This window comes from Diorhabda sublineata, chromosome 10 (genome assembly GCF_026230105.1).
Source record: "Diorhabda sublineata isolate icDioSubl1.1 chromosome 10, icDioSubl1.1, whole genome shotgun sequence".
Classification (NCBI taxonomy): domain Eukaryota; kingdom Metazoa; phylum Arthropoda; class Insecta; order Coleoptera; family Chrysomelidae; genus Diorhabda; species Diorhabda sublineata.
In genome coordinates this window covers 6,007,080-6,028,573 of record NC_079483.1, presented here as the reverse complement: position 1 = coordinate 6,028,573, position 21,494 = coordinate 6,007,080, and the positions used below count along the sequence as shown (strand labels likewise).

General features: G+C 31.5%; 2 protein-coding genes across 2 annotated transcripts; one reads left to right on the top strand and one right to left on the bottom strand.

Annotated features, from left to right (window-relative positions):
- Positions 1 to 7,334: 7,334 nt before the first annotated feature.
- Positions 7,335 to 14,956, bottom strand: LOC130449828 (kielin/chordin-like protein). Its single transcript, XM_056787865.1, has 3 exons — positions 14,493 to 14,956; positions 7,967 to 10,902; positions 7,335 to 7,891 (listed from the first exon to the last, which is right to left on the bottom strand). The coding sequence occupies exons 1-3, from the start codon at positions 14,954 to 14,956 to the stop codon at positions 7,335 to 7,337; spliced, it is 3,957 nt and encodes a 1,318-aa protein (XP_056643843.1).
- A 3,843-nt stretch (positions 14,957 to 18,799) lies between these two features.
- Positions 18,800 to 19,277, top strand: LOC130449644 (insect toxin mu-NPTX-Nc1a-like). The gene is made up of 2 exons (XM_056787591.1): positions 18,800 to 19,060; positions 19,113 to 19,277. The coding sequence occupies exons 1-2, from the start codon at positions 18,886 to 18,888 to the stop codon at positions 19,196 to 19,198; spliced, it is 261 nt and encodes an 86-aa protein (XP_056643569.1). The 5' UTR covers positions 18,800 to 18,885; the 3' UTR covers positions 19,199 to 19,277.
- The last annotated feature ends 2,217 nt before the right edge of the window (positions 19,278 to 21,494 follow it).

Sequence of the window (21,494 nt, the reverse complement as noted above, 5' to 3'; positions counted from 1 at the left end):
AAACAGCTGAAAATATAGTCAATTGGATTGGATATTGACGTGACCGTTGTAAATACAGTGGAAATTGTTTTATATCTCATAAAAAATATTATAATTTATTATTAATTATTATAATTTTATTATTATTATTAATTATTATAAATATTAAATTAATTATTATAAATAATTTTTTTTCATGAAAGGGTTATAAATTTATTTCTAATACCTCTAAGAATATATTTCATGATGATCGGTTAAATATTTTTCGCGTGAAAGTTTAACAAACAAACTTACATTCAAATTTATACAATTAGTAATGATTTATGTTAGAATACGAAACTTTTTATTATTGGGCAGTGTATTTACCATAAGTTACACAAATTAACAAATTATAACCCTATATCAGTGACTGTTTGAATTATTCTAAGTCTCGAAACTTTTTTTTAATAAGAAAATAACAATAAATGAAAAAGAATTCCAAAAAAAAAACAGCAGAAATTGTAGTCAATTCGATTTGATAATGACATGACCGTGGAAATTGTTTTATACCTCGTAAAAAATAACAAAAATATGTTTCATAATGATTGAGGTTAAGTTTTCGCGTGAAAGCTCAAAAAACAAATTAACATTAAAATTTTTATTATTAGTAATGATTTAATACGAAGGATATGTTTGAGTACGAAACTTTTTATTATTGGGCAGTGTATTTACCATAAGTTACACAAATTAACAAATTATAACCCTATATCAGTGACTGTTTGAATTATTCTAAATCTCGAAACTTTTTTTTAATAAGAAAATAACAATAAATGAAAAAGAATTCCAAAAAAAAAACAGCAGAAATTGTAGTCAATTCGATTTGATATTGACATGAACGTGGAAATTGTTTTATACCTCGTAAAAAATAACAAAAATATGTTTCATAATGATTAAGGTTAAGTTTTCGCGTGAAAGCTCAAAAAACAAATTGACATTAAAATTTTTATTATTAGTAATGATTTAATACGAAGGATATGTTTGAGTACGAAACTTTTTATTATTGGGCAGTGTATTTACCATAAGTTACACAAATTAACAAATTATAACCCTATATCAGTGACTGTTTGAATTATTCTAAGTCTCGAAACTTTTTTTTAATAAGAAAATAACAATAAATGAAAAAGAATTCCAAAAAAAAAACAGCAGAAATTGTAGTCAATTCGATTTGATAATGACATGACCGTGGAAATTGTTTTATACCTCGTAAAAAATAACAAAAATATGTTTCATAATCATTGAGGTTAAGTAGTTTTCGCGTGAAAGCTCAACAAACAAATTAACATTAAAATTTTTATTATTAGTAATGATTTAATACGAAGGATATGTTTGAGTACGAAACTTTTTATTATTGGGCAGTGTATTTACCATAAGTTACACAAATTAACAAATTATAACCCTATATCAGTGACTGTTTGAATTATTCTAAGTCTCGAAACTTTTTTTTAATAAGAAAATAACAATAAATGAAAAAGAATTCCAAAAAAAAAACAGCAGAAATTGTAGTCAATTCGATTTGATATTGACATGACCGTGGAAATTGTTTTATACCTCGTAAAAAATAACAAAAATATGTTTCATAATGATTGAGGTTAAGTTTTCGCGTGAAAGCTCAACAAACAAACTAACTTTCAAATTTTTATTATTAGTAATGATTTAATACGAAGGATATGTTTGAGTACGAAACTTTTTATTATTGGGCAGTGTATTTACCATAAGTTACACAAATTAACAAATTATAACCCTATATCAGTGACTGTTTGAATTATTCTAAGTCTCGAAACTTTTTTTTAATAAGAAAATAACAATAAATGAAAAAGAATTCCAAAAAAAAAACAGCAGAAATTGTAGTCAATTCGATTTGATATTGACATGAACGTGGAAATTGTTTTATACCTCGTAAAAAATAACAAAAATATGTTTCATAATGATTAAGGTTAAGTTTTCGCGTGAAAGCTCAAAAAACAAATTGACATTAAAATTTTTATTATTAGTAATGATTTAATACGAAGGATATGTTTGAGTACGAAACTTTTTATTATTGGGCAGTGTATTTACCATAAGTTACACAAATTAACAAATTATAACCCTATATCAGTGACTGTTTGAATTATTCTAAGTCTCGAAACTTTTTTTTAATAAGAAAATAACAATAAATGAAAAAGAATTCCAAAAAAAAAACAGCAGAAATTGTAGTCAATTCGATTTGATAATGACATGACCGTGGAAATTGTTTTATACCTCGTAAAAAATAACAAAAATATGTTTCATAATCATTGAGGTTAAGTAGTTTTCGCGTGAAAGCTCAACAAACAAATTAACATTAAAATTTTTATTATTAGTAATGATTTAATACGAAGGATATGTTTGAGTACGAAACTTTTTATTATTGGGCAGTGTATTTACCATAAGTTACACAAATTAACAAATTATAACCCTATATCAGTGACTGTTTGAATTATTCTAAGTCTCGAAACTTTTTTTTAATAAGAAAATAACAATAAATGAAAAAGAATTCCAAAAAAAAACAGCAGAAATTGTAGTCAATTCGATTTGATATTGACATGACCGTGGAAATTGTTTTATACCTCGTAAAAAATAACAAAAATATGTTTCATAATGATTGAGGTTAAGTTTTCGCGTGAAAGCTCAACAAACAAACTAACTTTCAAATTTTTATTATTAGTAATGATTTAATACGAAGGATATGTTTGAGTACGAAACTTTTTATTATTGGGCAGTGTATTTACCATAAGTTACACAAATTAACAAATTATAACCCTATATCAGTGACTGTTTGAATTATTCTAAGTCTCGAAACTTTTTTTTAATAAGAAAATAACAATAAATGAAAAAGAATTCCAAAAAAAAAACAGCAGAAATTGTAGTCAATTCGATTTGATATTGACATGAACGTGGAAATTGTTTTATACCTCGTAAAAAATAACAAAAATATGTTTCATAATGATTAAGGTTAAGTTTTCGCGTGAAAGCTCAAAAAACAAATTGACATTAAAATTTTTATTATTAGTAATGATTTAATACGAAGGATATGTTTGAGTACGAAACTTTTTATTATTGGGCAGTGTATTTACCATAAGTTACACAAATTAACAAATTATAACCCTATATCAGTGACTGTTTGAATTATTCTAAGTCTCGAAACTTTTTTTTAATAAGAAAATAACAATAAATGAAAAAGAATTCCAAAAAAAAAACAGCAGAAATTGTAGTCAATTCGATTTGATATTGACATGACCGTGGAAATTGTTTTATACCTCGTAAAAAATAACAAAAATATGTTTCATAATGATTGAGGTTAAGTTTTCGCGTGAAAGCTCAACAAACAAACTAACTTTCAAATTTTTATTATTAGTAATGATTTAATACGAAGGATATGTTTGAGTACGAAACTTTTTATTATTGGGCAGTGTATTTACCATAAGTTACACAAATTAACAAATTATAACCCTATATCAGTGACTGTTTGAATTATTCTAAGTCTCGAAACTTTTTTTTAATAAGAAAATAACAATAAATGAAAAAGAATTCCAAAAAAAAAACAGCAGAAATTGTAGTCAATTCGATTTGATATTGACATGAACGTGGAAATTGTTTTATACCTCGTAAAAAATAACAAAAATATGTTTCATAATGATTAAGGTTAAGTTTTCGCGTGAAAGCTCAAAAAACAAATTGACATTAAAATTTTTATTATTAGTAATGATTTAATACGAAGGATATGTTTGAGTACGAAACTTTTTATTATTGGGCAGTGTATTTACCATAAGTTACACAAATTAACAAATTATAACCCTATATCAGTGACTGTTTGAATTATTCTAAGTCTCGAAACTTTTTTTTAATAAGAAAATAACAATAAATGAAAAAGAATTCCAAAAAAAAAACAGCAGAAATTGTAGTCAATTCGATTTGATATTGACATGACCGTGGAAATTGTTTTATACCTCGTAAAAAATAACAAAAATATGTTTCATAATGATTGAGGTTAAGTTTTCGCGTGAAAGCTCAACAAACAAACTAACTTTCAAATTTTTATTATTAGTAATGATTTAATACGAAGGATATGTTTGAGTACGAAACTTTTTATTATTGGGCAGTGTATTTACTATAAGTTACACAAATTAACAAATTATAACCCTATATCAGTGACTGTTTGAATTATTTGACATTTCGAAACTTTATTTGAATAAGAAAATAACAATAAATGAAAAAGAATTCCAAAAAAAAAACAGCAGAAATTGTAGTCAATTCGATTTGATAATGACATGACCGTGGAAATTGTTTTATACCTCGTAAAAAATAACAAAAATATGTTTCATAATCATTGAGGTTAAGTAGTTTTCGCGTGAAAGCTCAACAAACAAATTAACATTAAAATTTTTATTATTAGTAATGATTTAATACGAAGGATATGTTTGAGTACGAAACTTTTTATTATTGGGCAGTGTATTTACCATAAGTTACACAAATTAACAAATTATAACCCTATATCAGTGACTGTTTGAATTATTCTAAGTCTCGAAACTTTTTTTTAATAAGAAAATAACAATAAATGAAAAAGAATTCCAAAAAAAAAACAGCAGAAATTGTAGTCAATTCGATTTGATATTGACATGACCGTGGAAATTGTTTTATACCTCGTAAAAAATAACAAAAATATGTTTCATAATGATTGAGGTTAAGTTTTCGCGTGAAAGCTCAAAAAACAAATTGACATTAAAATTTTTATTATTAGTAATGATTTAATACGAAGGATATGTTTGAGTACGAAACTTTTTATTATTGGGCAGTGTATTTACCATAAGTTACACAAATTAACAAATTATAACCCTATATCAGTGACTATTTGAATTATTCTAAATCTCGAAACTTTTTTTTAATAAGAAAATAACAATAAATGAAAAAGAATTCCAAAAAAAAACAGCAGAAATTGTAGTCAATTCGATTTGATATTGACATGACCGTGGAAATTGTTTTATACCTCGTAAAAAATAACAAAAATATGTTTCATAATGATTGAGGTTAAGTTTTCGCGTGAAAGCTCAACAAACAAACTAACTTTCAAATTTTTATTATTAGTAATGATTTAATACGAAGGATATGTTTGAGTACGAAACTTTTTATTATTGGGCAGTGTATTTAGCATAAGTTACACAAATTATAACCCTATATCAGTGACTGTTTAAATTGTTCAAAGTATTAAAACTCCAATTAAATAAAAATAAACAACTAAACGTGTCAAATTTCTAGAAATTAAAGATATATAAAATTGCAACTAGAGAAAATACAAATTAGATTCTTAAAATGCATTTGGTGTTTTATTTCGTGATATTAGTGGGATCGAAAGCAAATTTTTTATCTAAAATATTCACAACCGAACCAAATGTACATTGCCTTAGTGTTCGGTGTCCTCGTAACCTCACTTGCCGACCTTGTGAGATACTAAGAAAACCCGAAGGAAGATGCTGCGAAGAATGTTTACCAATAGATTGCCCAAATATGGATACGTGTCAAATTTCCGTGATACCACCTAAAGAATGTTGTCCTGTTTGTTGTCCTTTTCTCGATTGTCGTAGGTGTGACGTCGTTGTAACACCAATTGGATCATTTTGTCCCGTGTGTGAACCGATGACTTGTCCAGATATCAAATGTAATTCAAATGAAGTTGCTTCGTTATCTCGCGGTGAGTGTTGCCCAAAATGTGTCCCAGATTGTAGCTGAATATTTATGGAAATGTTAAATATAATAAAAAGTGTATAAAACATTTTAATTATCCGGTTTCTTATTTCGTAAACCCTCTCTTAAGTTTTCGTATTAATTTTAAGTATCTTCTAATTTAACTTCAATCAAAACAACAATATAAATTGTATTTTGTACCATATTTGATTCGATTTATTCACTTAAAATTTTGTAATGCTCTATTTTTTATTAATGAGAGAGTATTAAAATTAAAAAACATCAGTAATCCGTAGGTTTATTACATCTTTTAGCAGACGGTTGAAATATTTTTTAAAGTTAAACTTCCTCAAATGAAGTTTTCCGATGCCTAATTGCCATTTTTTTTCTTTCGCTACGTTGTACCATGTATCCATGATTAGCTTGATCTTCTTCTCTTTCTATTCTGCCGTGGGACCTTTTTTTATCAACAGCTTTATCTCAATATGTTTTATAAATTATTTCACTGCAAACTTAATGTTCATGTGAGTTCCAGATGGTATTTATTAGAGTATGATTATCAAGAGCTTCCCATGGTATGTGATCGAAAGCTTTTTGTAGATCTATAAACATTTAAAGTACTTGACTAAATCTTTCTGTTTCCACCTCTATTAATTGCTTTAAAGAGAACGCGTTTTCTGTAAAGGACCTTCCAGCTCTAAATCTAATCTGTCCTTCTTCTTTTTCGTAATTAGTTCCATCATTTCTCACTTTATTAATATACAAGGGTTGCTATTTAATTTTTGATATAGACAAATAAAAATAAATATCTAAAATTGGATATGACTTTCTACGACCACGATTGAATTCGAAAAACCAGCAGAACACAGTGACTCGAGATGGTACTTCACTCACAGTACTCGAATGACAACATATACGTTTATGATTGAAAATGTCAAACTTCATGATGACACTGTCAGATTTGACGTATTCACATCAGTGTTGCCATATCTCAATATTTAAGTAACAACCCTCGTATCTCAGAACGGAAAACAGATATAGACATGCGGTTTTCGTTATTATAATGTTAATTTAGTTTACTTTTGAACAAATCACACAACTTTTTATGCTTCTATTTAAATATATTGAGAAAAATTACAATATCTGAAATAAATGAAATAACGCCCTCTAGCATTTACGTTGCTAATTAAATTGCTTGGATTTTATATATTTTGTATTATAGTACAAAATATCTTTTAACCAACATCAAGTTTATGAAAATCGGTAAAACAGAACCGGACTTACAGGCATTTTTTATAATAAACTTCCAACTCTCCCCCACTTTTTATTTGAAGACATATACTGAAACTTGTAAATGAAAAATGTGTAGAATTTGCTAAAAAATTAGATTATCGTATTAAAAGTGCCATTAAATTGAGTAAATTTTCAAATACGCCCTCTAGTGGTGGACCTAAGATTCAGAAAATAATTCAACGTGTTTCTTGTGACTACTTTTGTATTAGTTTTGTTCCCTATAGTCCCAGTACAATTCTAAGAATAATTCATCACAATTTATTAGATACTTATGATCATTATAATGAGTATATAATTGAAACAATTTGATCGATCTTAGTTAGATATTAATAAGTCGAATATTGCGTATTGTAATTGTTTTTAGAACGACATGCAGGTTTACAGATAGGACAAAATTCACCACGAGGTATTATAGCAACTTCACTGTTATCACATTTTACATTTGGACAAACAATCGGCGCACAAATAGGACAACAATCTCCATGAGGTGTCACAGCAACTTCACACCAACTACATTCGATATCAGGACAAAATAACTTTGAACACATCTCGCAACATTGTCCAGGAGATGACACAGCCGTTTCACAACAACCACATTCTTTATCATCACAAACTAGAGGTTCATAAACATGACATGAATCTCCAGGACGTAAAATAGCAATTTCGCAAGGATTACATTGTGTATTTGGACAAAAAGTGGGTTCACAAACTGGACAACAATTACCCGAGACGTTAAAAGCAATTTCGTTGGAACTACATCTAATATTTGGACAATATACTGGTACGCAAATAGGACAACATTGTCCAATAGGTATTACGGCAACTTTACGTGTAGACCATTGAATATTTGGACAAAATATCGGTTGACATGTAGGGCAATATCCTCCGGTAAGTATAACAGGAAATTAGCAACTGCCACACTGTATTTTATTACAAAATATTGGTGAGAAATTGTCACCAAAGGGTGTTATAGCATCTTCAATTGAATCAGGCAGACTATTAGGACACAATTTTGATTGACAAGTAGGACAACAGTCACCAGGGAGTTGAACGGCCGTTGAAGAACTTTCACATTGTAATTTTGGACATAATATTCGTTCACAAACAGGACAATCTTCATAAGGATAAGTGATTGCTTTTTCACAAATGTCACATGAAAGTGCTGGGCATGATTTAGGTATGCATATAGGACAGCAAATGCCAGGAAGAAGAAACTCAGTTTCGTGTGAGTTGCAATTCAGAAAAGGGCAGGAAATTGGTGAACAGCTCGGACAACATTCACCAGCAACGGTTACAGCAACCTCACAAATCGAGCATTGACTATTAGGACACAATTTTGGTTGACAAGTAGGACAACAGTCACCTGGCAGTTGAACAGCAGTCGAACAACTATCACATAGCAAATTTGGACAAACTATCCGTTCACAAACAGGACAATCTTTATAAGGGTAATTGACTGCTTTTTCACAAACGTCACATGAAAGTGTTGGACATGATTTAGGAATGCATATAGGACAGCATATACCAGGAAGAAGAAATTCAGTTTCGTCTGACCTACATTCAAGATAAGGACAGGAAATTGGTGAGCAGCTCGGACAGCATTCACCAGCAACGGTTACAGCAAGCTCACAAATCGTGCATTGAGTATTAGGACACAGTTTCGGCTTACAAGTAGGACAACAGTCACCCGGGAGTCGAATACCAGTTGAACAACTATCACATAGCAAATTCGGACAAACTATCCGTTCACAAACAGGACAATCTTTATAAGGATAATTGACTGCTTTTTCACAAATTTCACAAGAGAGTTCAGGACATGATTTAGGTATGCAGATAGGGCAGTAGATTCCAGGAAGTGAAATTGCCGTTTCGCTTGCATTACATTCTATTTCAGGACAAAACACTGATCTAGAACTAGGGCTGCAATCATCAGTAGATGTTGTAGCAGATTCACACGATACTGGCTTGCAAATAGGACAGCAACCGTCTATTGGTGTTGTAGCAGCTTCGCAATTCAAACAATGTATTTCAGGACATGATATCCGTTCGCAAATCGGACAGACACCATCTGTTGGTATTACAGCAGTTTCACAATCTGTACAAATGATATCAGGACACAATAATGAATGTTCAATTGGGCTGTAAACATTAGTAGGTATTGCAGAAACTTCAGGATTAATATCAGAGAGTAGTACTGATTGGCATAGTTGACAGCATTCTCCAGGAGGTAATACAGCAACTTCAAATTCAGTACATTCAATATTATCACAAGATACTGGTTGACACACTGAGCAACACTCTTCTGGGGGTGTTTCAGCAATCTCGCAGTTTGTACAATGGTTGTTAGGACAAAATACGTGTTCACAAACTGGGCAGCATTTTCCTTGAGGTATTTGAGCAACTTCACAAATGGCACAGTGTATATTAGGACACGAGACGCGTTCGCAATCTGGGCAGCACTCACCTTGTGGTATAATAGCAACTTCACAGTTGGTACAGTGGATATTAGGACACGAGACGTGTTCGCAAACTGGGCAGCACCCACCTGGAGGTGTTTGAGCAACTTCACAAATGGCACAGTGTATATTAGGACACGAGACGCGTTCGCAAACTGGGCAGCACTCACCTTGTGGTATAATAGCAACTTCACAGTTGGTACAGTGTATATTAGGACACGAAACGTATTCGCAAACTGGACAGCACTCTCCTGGAGGTGTTTGAGCAACTTCACAAATGGCACAGTGTATATTAGGACACGAGACGCGTTCGCAATCTGGGCAGCACTCACCTTGTGGTATAATAGCAACTTCACAGTTGGTACAGTGGATATTAGGACACGAGACGTGTTCGCAAACTGGGCAGCACCCACCTGGAGGTGTTTGAGCAACTTCACAAATGGCACAGTGTATATTAGGACACGAGACGCGTTCGCAAACTGGGCAGCACTCACCTTGTGGTATAATAGCAACTTCACAGTTGGTACAGTGGATATTAGGACACGAAACGTGTTCGCAAACTGGGCAGCACTCTCCTGGAGGTGTTTGAGCAACTTCACAAATGGCACAGTGTATATTAGGACACGAGATGCGTTCGCAAACTGGGCAGCACCCACCTTGTGGTATAATAGCAACTTCACAGTTGGTACAGTGGATATTAGGACACGAAACGTGTTCGCAAACTGGGCAGCACTCTCCTGGAGGTGTTTGAGCAACTTCACAAATGGCACAGTGTATATTAGGACACGAGATGCGTTCGCAAACTGGGCAGCACCCACCTTGTGGTATAATAGCAACTTCACAGTTGGTACAGTGGATATTAGGACACGAGACGCGTTCGCAAACTGGGCAGCACTCTCCTGGAGGTGTTTGAGCAACTTCACAAATGGCACAGTGTATATTAGGACACGAGACGCGTTCGCAAACTGGGCAGCACCCATCTTGTGGTATAATAGCAACTTCACAGTTGGTACAGTGGATATTAGGACACGAAACGTGTTCGCAAACTGGGCAGCACCCACCTGGAGGTGTTTGAGCAACTTCACAAATGGCACAGTGTATATTAGGACACGAAACGCGTTCGCAAACTGGGCAGCACTCACCTTGTGGTATAATAGCAACTTCACAGTTGGTACAGTGTATATTAGGACACGAAACGTATTCGCAAACTGGACAGCACTCTCTTGATGGTATAAATGTAGTTTCACAATGTTGACAATCGATATTGGGACACTTTATTGGTTCACATTTGGGACAGCATTCTTCTTTGGCCGTTTGAAGACTATGGCAAGCCCCACAAATTGGAGGCTCTGGACAATCCACTTTATCGCAATTTTGTTGATGAAGATTATGCAATTGATTATGTTTAGAATGTCCAAACAGTTTATTTGTTTCAGAACTGAAGAAAATCACAAAAAATAGAAGATACTTCATATTTATGGACCATTCACAGTGTGTACTTGAATTTCAATATTTATATGGTAATAATTATTTATATTATTTCATTCAACACGTTCATACATAAACGTTGCACGTGTAATTGATGTATAATTTGAAAAAATTGTGCTATTATTGGGTGTAGATTAAGAAATTTTGGAGCTTGTGAATTTTTGATTATATAAAAAATGATATCACAGAACTGAGAATAGAAGTTGGTTAACAACACCAGCGGATCCAAAGGAGGGACCAAGGAAAAATTATGAACCCAAAAACAGTCCATTTTTATTTTTTGGACAAAGGGAAACAAAAAAATTTATTTCCGTAGAAATGATTTATTTCAAAATGATACAGAAACAACCAAAAAGTAGAAAGGGCACATATATAATAAATAAAAAATTTGAAATTAATAAAATATACATTAATATAAAATAAAAACCAAATAAATCGATAAATTTTGTTCGAGGATGTTGCAGATTTACAAAAAATTGAATAAATCTCCTTAAAACGACTGTTATCTAAATAAAAAACAAAAAATTGACAATAACTAACGAATCTATCGTTGTAACTTTTTTTTATTAATAATTTTCCTTCGTTCAGCTTCTTCTTTCTTTCTCTCCTCCTACGAATCTTCCCGAAATAAAATTCTAATAACCTATCGACGTAATACGTCCCTGGACAAAAACAACGAAATTTGACGTCAAGATGTTGTGAGGTTAAATTATCGGTCTCGTTCTTAGAATCACACAGTTACTGTTTCGTTATTGATTAAGAACGAATTGTAAAAGAAGAAATATTTTCAACAGCGATGCCACGTTGAGTATTTTTTCTGCAAAAATTTAATATTGCATAATAATCGACTGTTTTGTTATTTACAAATAAATTTCTTTGAAAAACTTCAATTAATTTTAAGGTTAGAATGTTTTAGTTCGAATTTAGAATAGACTCGGCAGCCAATATTTTCTGAATCCATCAATATATAGGGTGTTTCAATAAAAAATAACCCAATTTATGACAATCCTAGCTGTTCATCAATGATTCCGGTAGTTTTTTTTCTATAGCTAAGAGCACAAGATGATGGTAGTTTACTGAGTTGTGTGTGGGTTGTAGTTGAGTTTTGCTCTTGTCTAAGTCGGATATATGGTTTTTGCTGTAGACCTAGCAACCTTTAAGCGGGATTTACATTTACGAGTACTCGGATCCGAGTTACCCTACTTGGAGACAAACTCTGAAATGTAAATGTTTACTTGTACAGTGTTCCCACTTGGATACGAGTTAGTATCAAGTAGAGCGCAAACCGAGTCCTGTCTCCAAGTAAACGTGGTTATTGAGAGTTAAAATGGCGGAAACTAAATTTTCGGCGGAACAGATGGAACAATTTATTGATATTTATCTATCTTTTGATTGTTTATGGGACATGTTTGTTTTAACAAACAAAAATAACGCCTATGAAGCAATGGCGGATATTATGAACATTACCATAGAACAAGTGAAGAAAAAAATAAATAACATTCGTTCCACGTACCTTCAGGAAAAGAAAAAAGTCGATATATCAAAATCTACAGGTAAAAAAACCAGTTAAGCAATATTTTCTTTTCTTTAATACAATAATAATAAAAGCAAAGATAGAACTTGTTTGCATTTTTATTTACAGGGTCTGGTACGGAGGATATCTTTTAGCAGATTTTCTTCAATTCCAAGTCTGTGGCGCTCTTGAAAATGTTGTTTAACCCAAATAGTTCTATTTCGTTTAACTTTTAACACCATAAACAATACTAAAGTTACAGCGGCACGTTTTTTTCTTGAAGGAGCCATTTTTAAACACAAAAAGATTTGAATTTACTCGGACGTAATGTAAACGATTGAACTCAACTCGCAAATATAACTCGGATCCGAGTACTCGTAAATGTAAATCCCGCTTTATAGTGCTCTAGGTGGTCGCCCTCATTTAGTAAACTTTCAACGTTTGGTGTCCTTTCTTTGTACTATTTTTCTCTTTTTGTTTTCGAGGTTCGAACTTTGCTTGTTCTACAGTATAATAATCGCTCCGGGTTGTATATCTTTTGTTGGTATTGCTGGTTTTAATGTCTATATAGAACATGGGTAAAGGTGTCTTGGTTCTAAAATGTTTTTTGGTCTATATTTTTTCTGCTTGGTGACCGTGTTCTTCAATAACATTTTTTAATTCACCTGTATCGACTGAATAGTACATGACTAAACTAAAATTACGTTTTACTTTTAACTTGTAGGTGTCATCAGTGATCAAAATTCAATATTTTGATTACGTATTTGTTTTCTGCTAGTGGTGATATATTTTTAACACTTTTATCAATATCGGGGGTGGTTTATGTAATTTTTCAGTTTTATACTCATCTGAAACTGTTTTAATTGCAGTGTCCATTTCTGAAATTATCTCTAAGTTGTCAAAACGATTTTTGGTAGTTGATTTTCGTTTGGTTAACTGTCCTGGTGTCAGGACTACCACGGTTCGTATTTCTTTGGATTATTGACAGTTTACCTCGATATCAACTAAATTCTGTGAAGATGAGGGCATGTTATATAGATATGGTTATGAGGATGGACAGAGGGACTATTGATTTTCGTATATTTGTTGTAGTTGTCTAGGTTGAATTACACAGGCCAACAAAAACTTTTGTTTGAAAACTTTTTTCATTTTAATAGCTGATCTTTATAGATTTTTATGAGCTGAATCCGAATTTAGCGTTAGTTTTTTGATATCACCCATAGTTTCCAACAAATATGTATTTTATTATAATCTTTCCCTTTTTTCTTTTCGATGATTCGCTTGCTGAACTTCTCGGTGAAGTGTAAGTAATCCCCCATCATGTTGGTGTTTCAGCGGCCCTGGTAACGTTTTTCCATCACTTTAACACTCAACTTGCTCCTCACTAACATTTCCTAAATTGTCCGGGAAGTAATCGGGGCGGTTTAAAAAGTGAACTTCCAGACTCATCAAACATCCAAACTTTTTAACATATTGTCAACAATATTCTGGGTGTTTTTCATTTCCCAAGAACTTGGTGACAACTTGCTTGAAGGATACCCATGTTTCTCTTTCATTTGAGGTCATTGTGGATTCGAAGTTAACGTCAAACATCATTTTTCTAATATCAGGTCCGGTAAAAACGCCTTCTTCCAATTTAGCTTCTGAGAGGTGTAGAAATTACTGATACAGATATTTGAAAGAAGACCCGTCTTTAGGCGAAGCCTTTACAAACTGTTTCATGAGGCCCAACTTAATGGGTAGTGGTGGTTTTTGGGTCTACGAGATTTTTGCGTAGAATGTTCTTTTCGCCAGGCTTTAAAGACTCTATAGCAGGACAGTTCTTTTTGCACCAATGTAGATCCAACCATGTGCAAAATAACCTATTTTATTTAACACTATTTCTAGATTTTCGTTTACAGAATGACCGACAGAAGTTGTGTAGTAAAACAGCCTTCAAACTATTTGTGGATGAATCAATAAACAGCCTCCAGTCTTCTTTTTTGTGCCCAAACTCAATCATTAGACCATGAATGTCTGAGCAGTACCTCAAATTACCCTCTTGTTCGAAATACTTTAAAAATTGCTGTTCCCTCTTCCTATACACATGAACGCTAGTTCCAGCCGCCAACAAGTTCTTTTCTTTTAGCCTAGAGCCAAGCAGTTGAGCTTTTTCTTTCGTTAAGCCCAGATCCTCAACTGAGTCGTTAAGCTCGACCTGAGTAAACAATTTACGCTCTAGATTTTCTGTAACACATTGAAATTCTTCATCGTGTTCTTCTAAATCCAAATGTACATCAGAAAATTCTTCTGTTGCAATAGAATTTAAGTCCTTCGGTGGTTCAGGGACCGTCGAATCCACACCGTGCCCTACTGGTCGGATAGCGGATGGAAGGTTAGGGAAGCTTATTACCTTCTTGTTTTTAGAGTAACAGTCATCGGAATGATTTCTTGGTTCCGTCCTTATTATAGAAACATCAAATTTGAAGTGTTTTTTCTCTTTTATGACCATTTTCTATGTTCTTCAACACATACATAACAAATCTTATGCGGCGCACAAGATTTATCCTGATCTCCAAGTTTAGTTCGAAAGTATGCTAGATAAACCTTTTTTACAGAGTTTGTAACGTTTCTTTGGCGTTTTTTAATAACAAACTCACCATAAATATAACAAAAACTGTCAGCAGAATTTTTACAATCGCGATTAGGCATTGCACTGTGCACATGTACATAAAGGAAACGGAAACGTAAAACTGAGGTTAGGTTGAAACTAAACTAAACAGCATCTGTTTAGCATGTGTTTCAGCAGTACTACCAACATAATCTTCGTTCATTAAATACCCCTAGGTAGGTATGGAGTCGGTCTTGGTTCATTAGAACTATTTTTTCAATTTTATTTTAACTATAAAAAAGCTGTTAAATCCTAAAAATTTTGCTTGATTTAATAAATGTAACTATAAAATGTGAATAAATGGTGGGTGGTACAGCTTTTTAAGCATCACATTTGGATTCAGTAACCTAAAAAAACATAAGAATGAGGTATTTTCAATAAAAAAGTTTGGTATTTCGTAATTTCGTATGCACTAAATTTTAAATGTAATCCACCGTACTAATGTTCATTTGATTTGCTTTTATTTTCAATATTTCAACTCAAAGCGATAACGTTATCAAAATACACAGTTATTTTTAATCACTTTACGTTTTCTTTTTCGGTTTGTTAATTCCCCAGTACCCACATAGACATCCGTGGGGAAAGCTCATCAAATAATATATTATGAAACGATTAAATATTGATATTTTTTTAATTAAGTGTTGAAAGCGACTTTTCCTCACTTTATTAAAAAATCTAGAATCGTATTTTTGGTGGAATTTGTTTGAGGGGGGGCAGAGATTTTTGGAATTGAAATAAAACAAACTGAAGTTCCGGAAACGGGAACCCACCGATTTGGTTCAAATTTTCACCATATATTCTATCACACGCTAGATTATTGTACGTTTCGCGAGGAAAGAGGATGAAGAAAAATTCCTAACCTAACATAACTTAGCCTAAGATAACCTAACCTAACATAACCTAACCACGTATTTTCAGCTATTGATATTTTGTGTCTATATCTAGACTATGTTTTTTCCTATACGAGGAAGATCCGAGAAGCACTTGCCCCAACAAAGGAACCACAAAAATTTTGGAAAAAAATATATTTATTTTTGAACGTAATCTACTTTTTTAGAACATTACGCTCCTCAACATAGCTATCAACTACTGACATCATCATTGTTGGAAAATCTTTGACCACCAAGACATTTTTCCAAGTCTTGGATCAGAAAATAATCCGATGGGGCTAAATCTGGCTTATAGGGCGCAAGAGGTAGCAATTCAAATTTTGAATCATTAATTTTGGTCATTGCAATAACGGATGTTTGAGTTGGTGTAGGGTCTTGATTAAACACTTTCTTCTTAACCGAATGCTGACTTTTTTGTTTGATTTCTTCGCTCAAAAGTTGTAATAAGTTTGCATAAGACTCGCCGATACTCAATGGAAATAATCACACGAGAATTCCAAAAAACCGACGCCTGCAGATGGAACGATCTTTGAAGTTGGTTTTGCCTTTTCGGTCCATTGTTTTGATTGTTTCGGATGTGAAGTGATGCATTGCCAAACATTCTTAGGAAACATCTGCACGACGTTGTTTTTGTTCCATTGTGAACCAACGCACTTTCAATCAACGACCATCCAGTACCGCTTTGTGGATTTTGTTTAACATTTCCTGATTTGATCGAGCGATTCCGGTCTTCGCAGGTCTGGCGTCTTCAAAGTTAAAACATATGCTCTACAGAATGTGTACTTTCTAATGCAGTGGGATCTAGGTCAGGCTAGATACTTCTGCTATCTTCGTATCTTGCTATAGGTAAAAATCCGATTTTCTTACACCTTACGTAAAGTTATTGTAGCTAGTAGGAATAATAATTTTTTTATATATCATCCATATATACATTTTTCGTGGGTTCAGAACTATTATTATAAATATTTTTCATCCTTCCCTTGCAAATCCTTTTAGATACAATAATCTAGTGTGTGAAAGATTTAGAGCAAATCGATGAGTTCCCGTTTTCAAAATTCCCGCCATAAAACAAAATACACAAGGATTTTGACCACTCCAAACCTTTTCCTATTCAGTTTACTTATGAAGATTTCAGGAAATATTCAATATAATCTGTGAGAATATTTAAAATGTCCTTAACAAATTTTGGATTATAGTAAAAGTCAAAGGTTCTGTATTTGAAATAATTTTGTACTGTCATTAAAAAGTATGGAGAGTCATCGTCATTTAGTAAAATATTTGTCACATTTTGATTGATAAAACACTGATTTTTAAATTAGAAAAACAAGGAAGAAGAATTTGATTTCACTTTTCCTAAAATTGCAGAAACTACAATGTAACTAAACAAAATATATATAAAATCATTTTTGACGATTTTTTTCGATTAATATTAAAAAGCTTAAAAATTATTGCATATTTTTCAGATTAGTCAAGCCCATATTAATGATTATCATCAACATTATGATTCCATTTTGTTTTTCTAAATCTTATCGTAGATAAAATATTATATGATACTCGTGCTTGAAGTACTTTATATCATAAATAACTATTTCATAATTGTTAGAGCGGCTCTGGTGGTGTAAATTTAGGTTCTTCCCCGATATTTTGTTTACAGGATGATTTGTTTGTAACTTAACCAAACTTTCGAATTCAAATAATTTTTCCAATGTCAACTGTCAAACAAGAATCATTGCTACCAACCGACCACCTAAGTTACAGTGTATTTCTCTAGCTTATATTTTCAACAATTTTTCTATAAATGAATAATGTGAAAACAAACAGAGAAAATAGTATTAAAAATTCGTAACAAAAGGTTGAGGTTACAACGAAAAGCCTCCAAAAGACAGTTACGCGAGGAACAATCAATATTTCATAAATACGCACGGCACCCAAACCAAATTAAAAAATGAAAAATAATTTTTTCTTCTCGTATAAAATTCTATAAACATCTAACAAACCGTCAGTCCACGTGGACTCATCATTTACACTGTTTACAAAGGAAAACATCGAATCGTAAACATAAATGCATTTCTATTGGCCGAAGCTATCAGAAATATTCCAGCCAGAGTCAGTCTGCGATAAGCAGTGGTGTGGTTTGATGAGATTTATTTAATTAAATTAAATAAAGGTATATATGAATTTAATAATAAAGATTCAGATATACAAATATAGCAAGTAATTTAATTCAATGCAATCATAATAAGAATTGCCGAATTAACTGGAATCAGTTGACAATTATACCAGATTAGAAACATCGCGTCAAAGTTTTGTCAGCATATGGTTTTAAACACCAAAAACTAAATAAACGGATGATAATTTCGTTTTCCAGAAAAAAAAAGACGAATGGGGTACAAAATGTCCCAGTTCACGTCTGGTATCCTGTTTAAACCAAACTCCCTTGCATGCAGGTACATTTTACTCGTCTATTTACGTTTTATAGTTTAATATTCAGTTGTAGCAAGTTAATTTATAATGATTCGATTGCATTTTAACGAATAATTTCTCGCATAAGATATAAATATTATTGAAAGTATTTATAAAAATAATAAATTTATAAAATGAGGTACGTACGCTTATAGTAGATCGAATAAAATTGTCGGCAAGGATTTTTATAAGCTGCAATTGATATTGGAAGAACTATAAAAGGCGTTTCACGTTTCCGGGGACACATTATACCCCTCAAAAAAATTTAATTCGCACGCCATTGTCTATTTTTTCCATAAATTATTCTAGATTAATATTATTTGTTAATTGGAGTCACATTTAGGTTCACTTATACTGATTAAATTGTCTTTAAATACACAATCTATCGTTGTTTTCAAATCAAATACAAATTTCAAAATGAAATATCAACTTTTAACAGTTCTGGTTATTCTATTAACCTCTCAAGTAATTTGTTTCAACTGTGACCCTCCTTATTGTCAAGGTATCCAATGTGGTGTACCCAAATGTCCTAAAGGAACAGAGCTTCGGTCGAATCCTTGTGTTTGTTGTCCTGCTTGCTACGTTATAAAAGGTAAATATTCAAACAAATTCGAAACTATGGTTAACAAAAATTGTTTTTTTAGGTGAAGGTGAAGATTGTGCAGGTACAGATACTCTGTGTGACCGAAATTTGTATTGCAACGAGAATAATCGATGTGTCAAAAGTTAAAAACTTCCCCAATCTTAAAATAATAAACATATAATGTATTTGTGAGATTACAAACTCGATAATAAACAAATAAATCTTTTTTTTTTTCATTTTATTAGCCATTATATCCGTGGCTAGTGCAAGATTTTTGGCACGAACATTTCATCCCATAAATACTCGATAGGATTCAAGTCCGGGCTACGAGTTGGCTAATTCAGGATGGGCCTTGTCTTGCATCAGGATGAAGTTTTAGCAGTTGAGTTGAAAATTATAACGAAATTTTCAACGAATTTTCCAACAAATTCTGCGCATTTTTCATTCGGAAAGTTTTAGTGTATATCTTCAAATAATAAGTAGGGGAGAGTGGGACCTTTTTTATAAAAAAATGCTTGTAAGTCCGGTTCTGATCATCCGATTTTTATAAACTTGATTTTAATTGAAATATTATTTACCAGCAGTACAAAATATGTAAATTTTAGCAATTTAATTAACAACGTGAATGCTAGAGGGCGCTGTTCCATATATTTTAGATATAGTGATTTCTTTTGACAAATATTCCATGAACCTGCATGGAAATTTAAAATCAAGTTTGATTCACCCCTATCTTCAAAATATACCAATATGCCAATATGCGCTTATAACTCCTAGTGGTGAAAACTACCCCTTATTGCAAAAAATGAATAAAGTTATAAGTATAAGCATTTAATGAATAGAAAAATACTTTCAAGGTTTGAATGTAAGTTGTTTAATGCTTCAATATAGTATTTATAATTTTTCAACCCCACTTGACGTATTTCATCCCTTATAGAGCACCCTCGATTAATATAAAATAACAAAATTATTAAATTACTTTGTGGTAGTTTAATTATATTAAATTGATTCGTTTTGTTTCTGTTTAACTCAATTATTTTGTATACCAAAAATTGAAAAAAAAATATTTATAGACGTATTTATTCCTCTTGGCGATTTATTTACTTTAAATCGACATGTTTTTATCTATTCGACTTTAATATTTTGATGATTTTCAACCCCTATAAATCATCCCCTATTTCGGAAAAAATTAAAATAAATATTTAAAATATTCATTGAAAAGTGAAATTTTTTCATCCCTTTTAACTTGAATATTATTTAAATTTAAAATTTTCAGCTATGAATCAACCCTTTTGAAAATATTTACAAAATATATATATTTACATATTTTGCTTAATTATCTAGTAACTTAGTTGCCCAAAACGTAGATTTATGAGAAGTTTTATAACCTATAAGTTTTTAAACGTTATAAATTTCTCAAACCCTCTATTTTTTAAAGGGCAACGTTTAAAGGGTTCGAAAATGATATCAGTCATACGTTAGGGTACGATTTGTCAGGTTATATCTCAGTTGTTTTATAAGCAAAATATGTTTTTCAGAAATTTTGGAAAATTTCGAAAATGATTTTTTGATTTTAAACATTTTAAATTTTTTTCGAAATTAGACATTCTAAATCGTTCAAACTCTTAAAAATCATCAATAGTACTTAAGTAAAGTGATATGGGTTTATATTTTTATATTGATAAAGGTTAAATTGAGGTTTCAAAAAAAATAAATCGATTTAATTTCGGCCATAACTTTCTTAGTTTTTATGCCAGAGAGTTATACTAACCCTCATTTTAAAGCGTTTTAAAAGTACTTTGAAAAAGATTAGTTATAACTACCTCGAAAAATTGATATTTTTGCCGTTACTCGACGTTGAATTTAAAAAAATTTTCATTCGATAAAAATATTCAAATTTCCTTCAATCATAATTTGGTTTGTATTATGCCTAAAGCAAATTTTGAAAAACCAATCTTTCTATTTTTTCATAAACTTTATTTTTGTCTCCAGCACTTTTTTTGATAAAATCAGAAGTATTTGAGTTATCAATGAAAAATTGATTAAAAAAGTGGTTTTTTCAATCGCGCATAACTAAAAATCTATTAATTTTGGAAAAATAATGCTAAAAACATTTTTTGCTTGAAGTTTGGTTTTCTATCAATTTCTGCGGTTATTCTCAACATAAAAATTTTCACTCTCTAGTTGGGGTGGAGCTCCCTTACGGCAAAAGCACTGGGTGACCAAATAAATAAACTTCCACGTCCTATTGACCTATCAGGGTATATTTGATATAAAAAATTCTGAACGACGATTGGCTAAGGGTGAATTCAAGAAAAATCACAATTTATAAATAATATTATACAAAAAACGCCCTCTAGCTAATTAAAATGTTTAGAATTTACATATTTTGTATTGTTGAATGAATGCGTTTCCAAACAATATCAAGTTTATAAAAATCGGCTAA

Coding starts and splice junctions, on each gene's coding strand:
- LOC130449828 (XM_056787865.1), bottom strand. CDS start 14,956: ATGGTCATAAAAGAGAAAAAACACTTCAAATTTGATGTTTCTATAATA. Junction 10,903..14,492: donor GAACAAGAGGGTAATTTGAG/GTACTGCTCAGA, acceptor GATTTTCTTCAG/TTCTGAAACAAATAAACTGT. Junction 7,892..7,966: donor AGATGCTATAACACCCTTTG/GTGACAATTTCT, acceptor TACTTACCGGAG/GATATTGCCCTACATGTCAA.
- LOC130449644 (XM_056787591.1), top strand. CDS start 18,886: ATGAAATATCAACTTTTAACAGTTCTGGTTATTCTATTAACCTCTCAA. Junction 19,061..19,112: donor TGCTTGCTACGTTATAAAAG/GTAAATATTCAA, acceptor TTGTTTTTTTAG/GTGAAGGTGAAGATTGTGCA.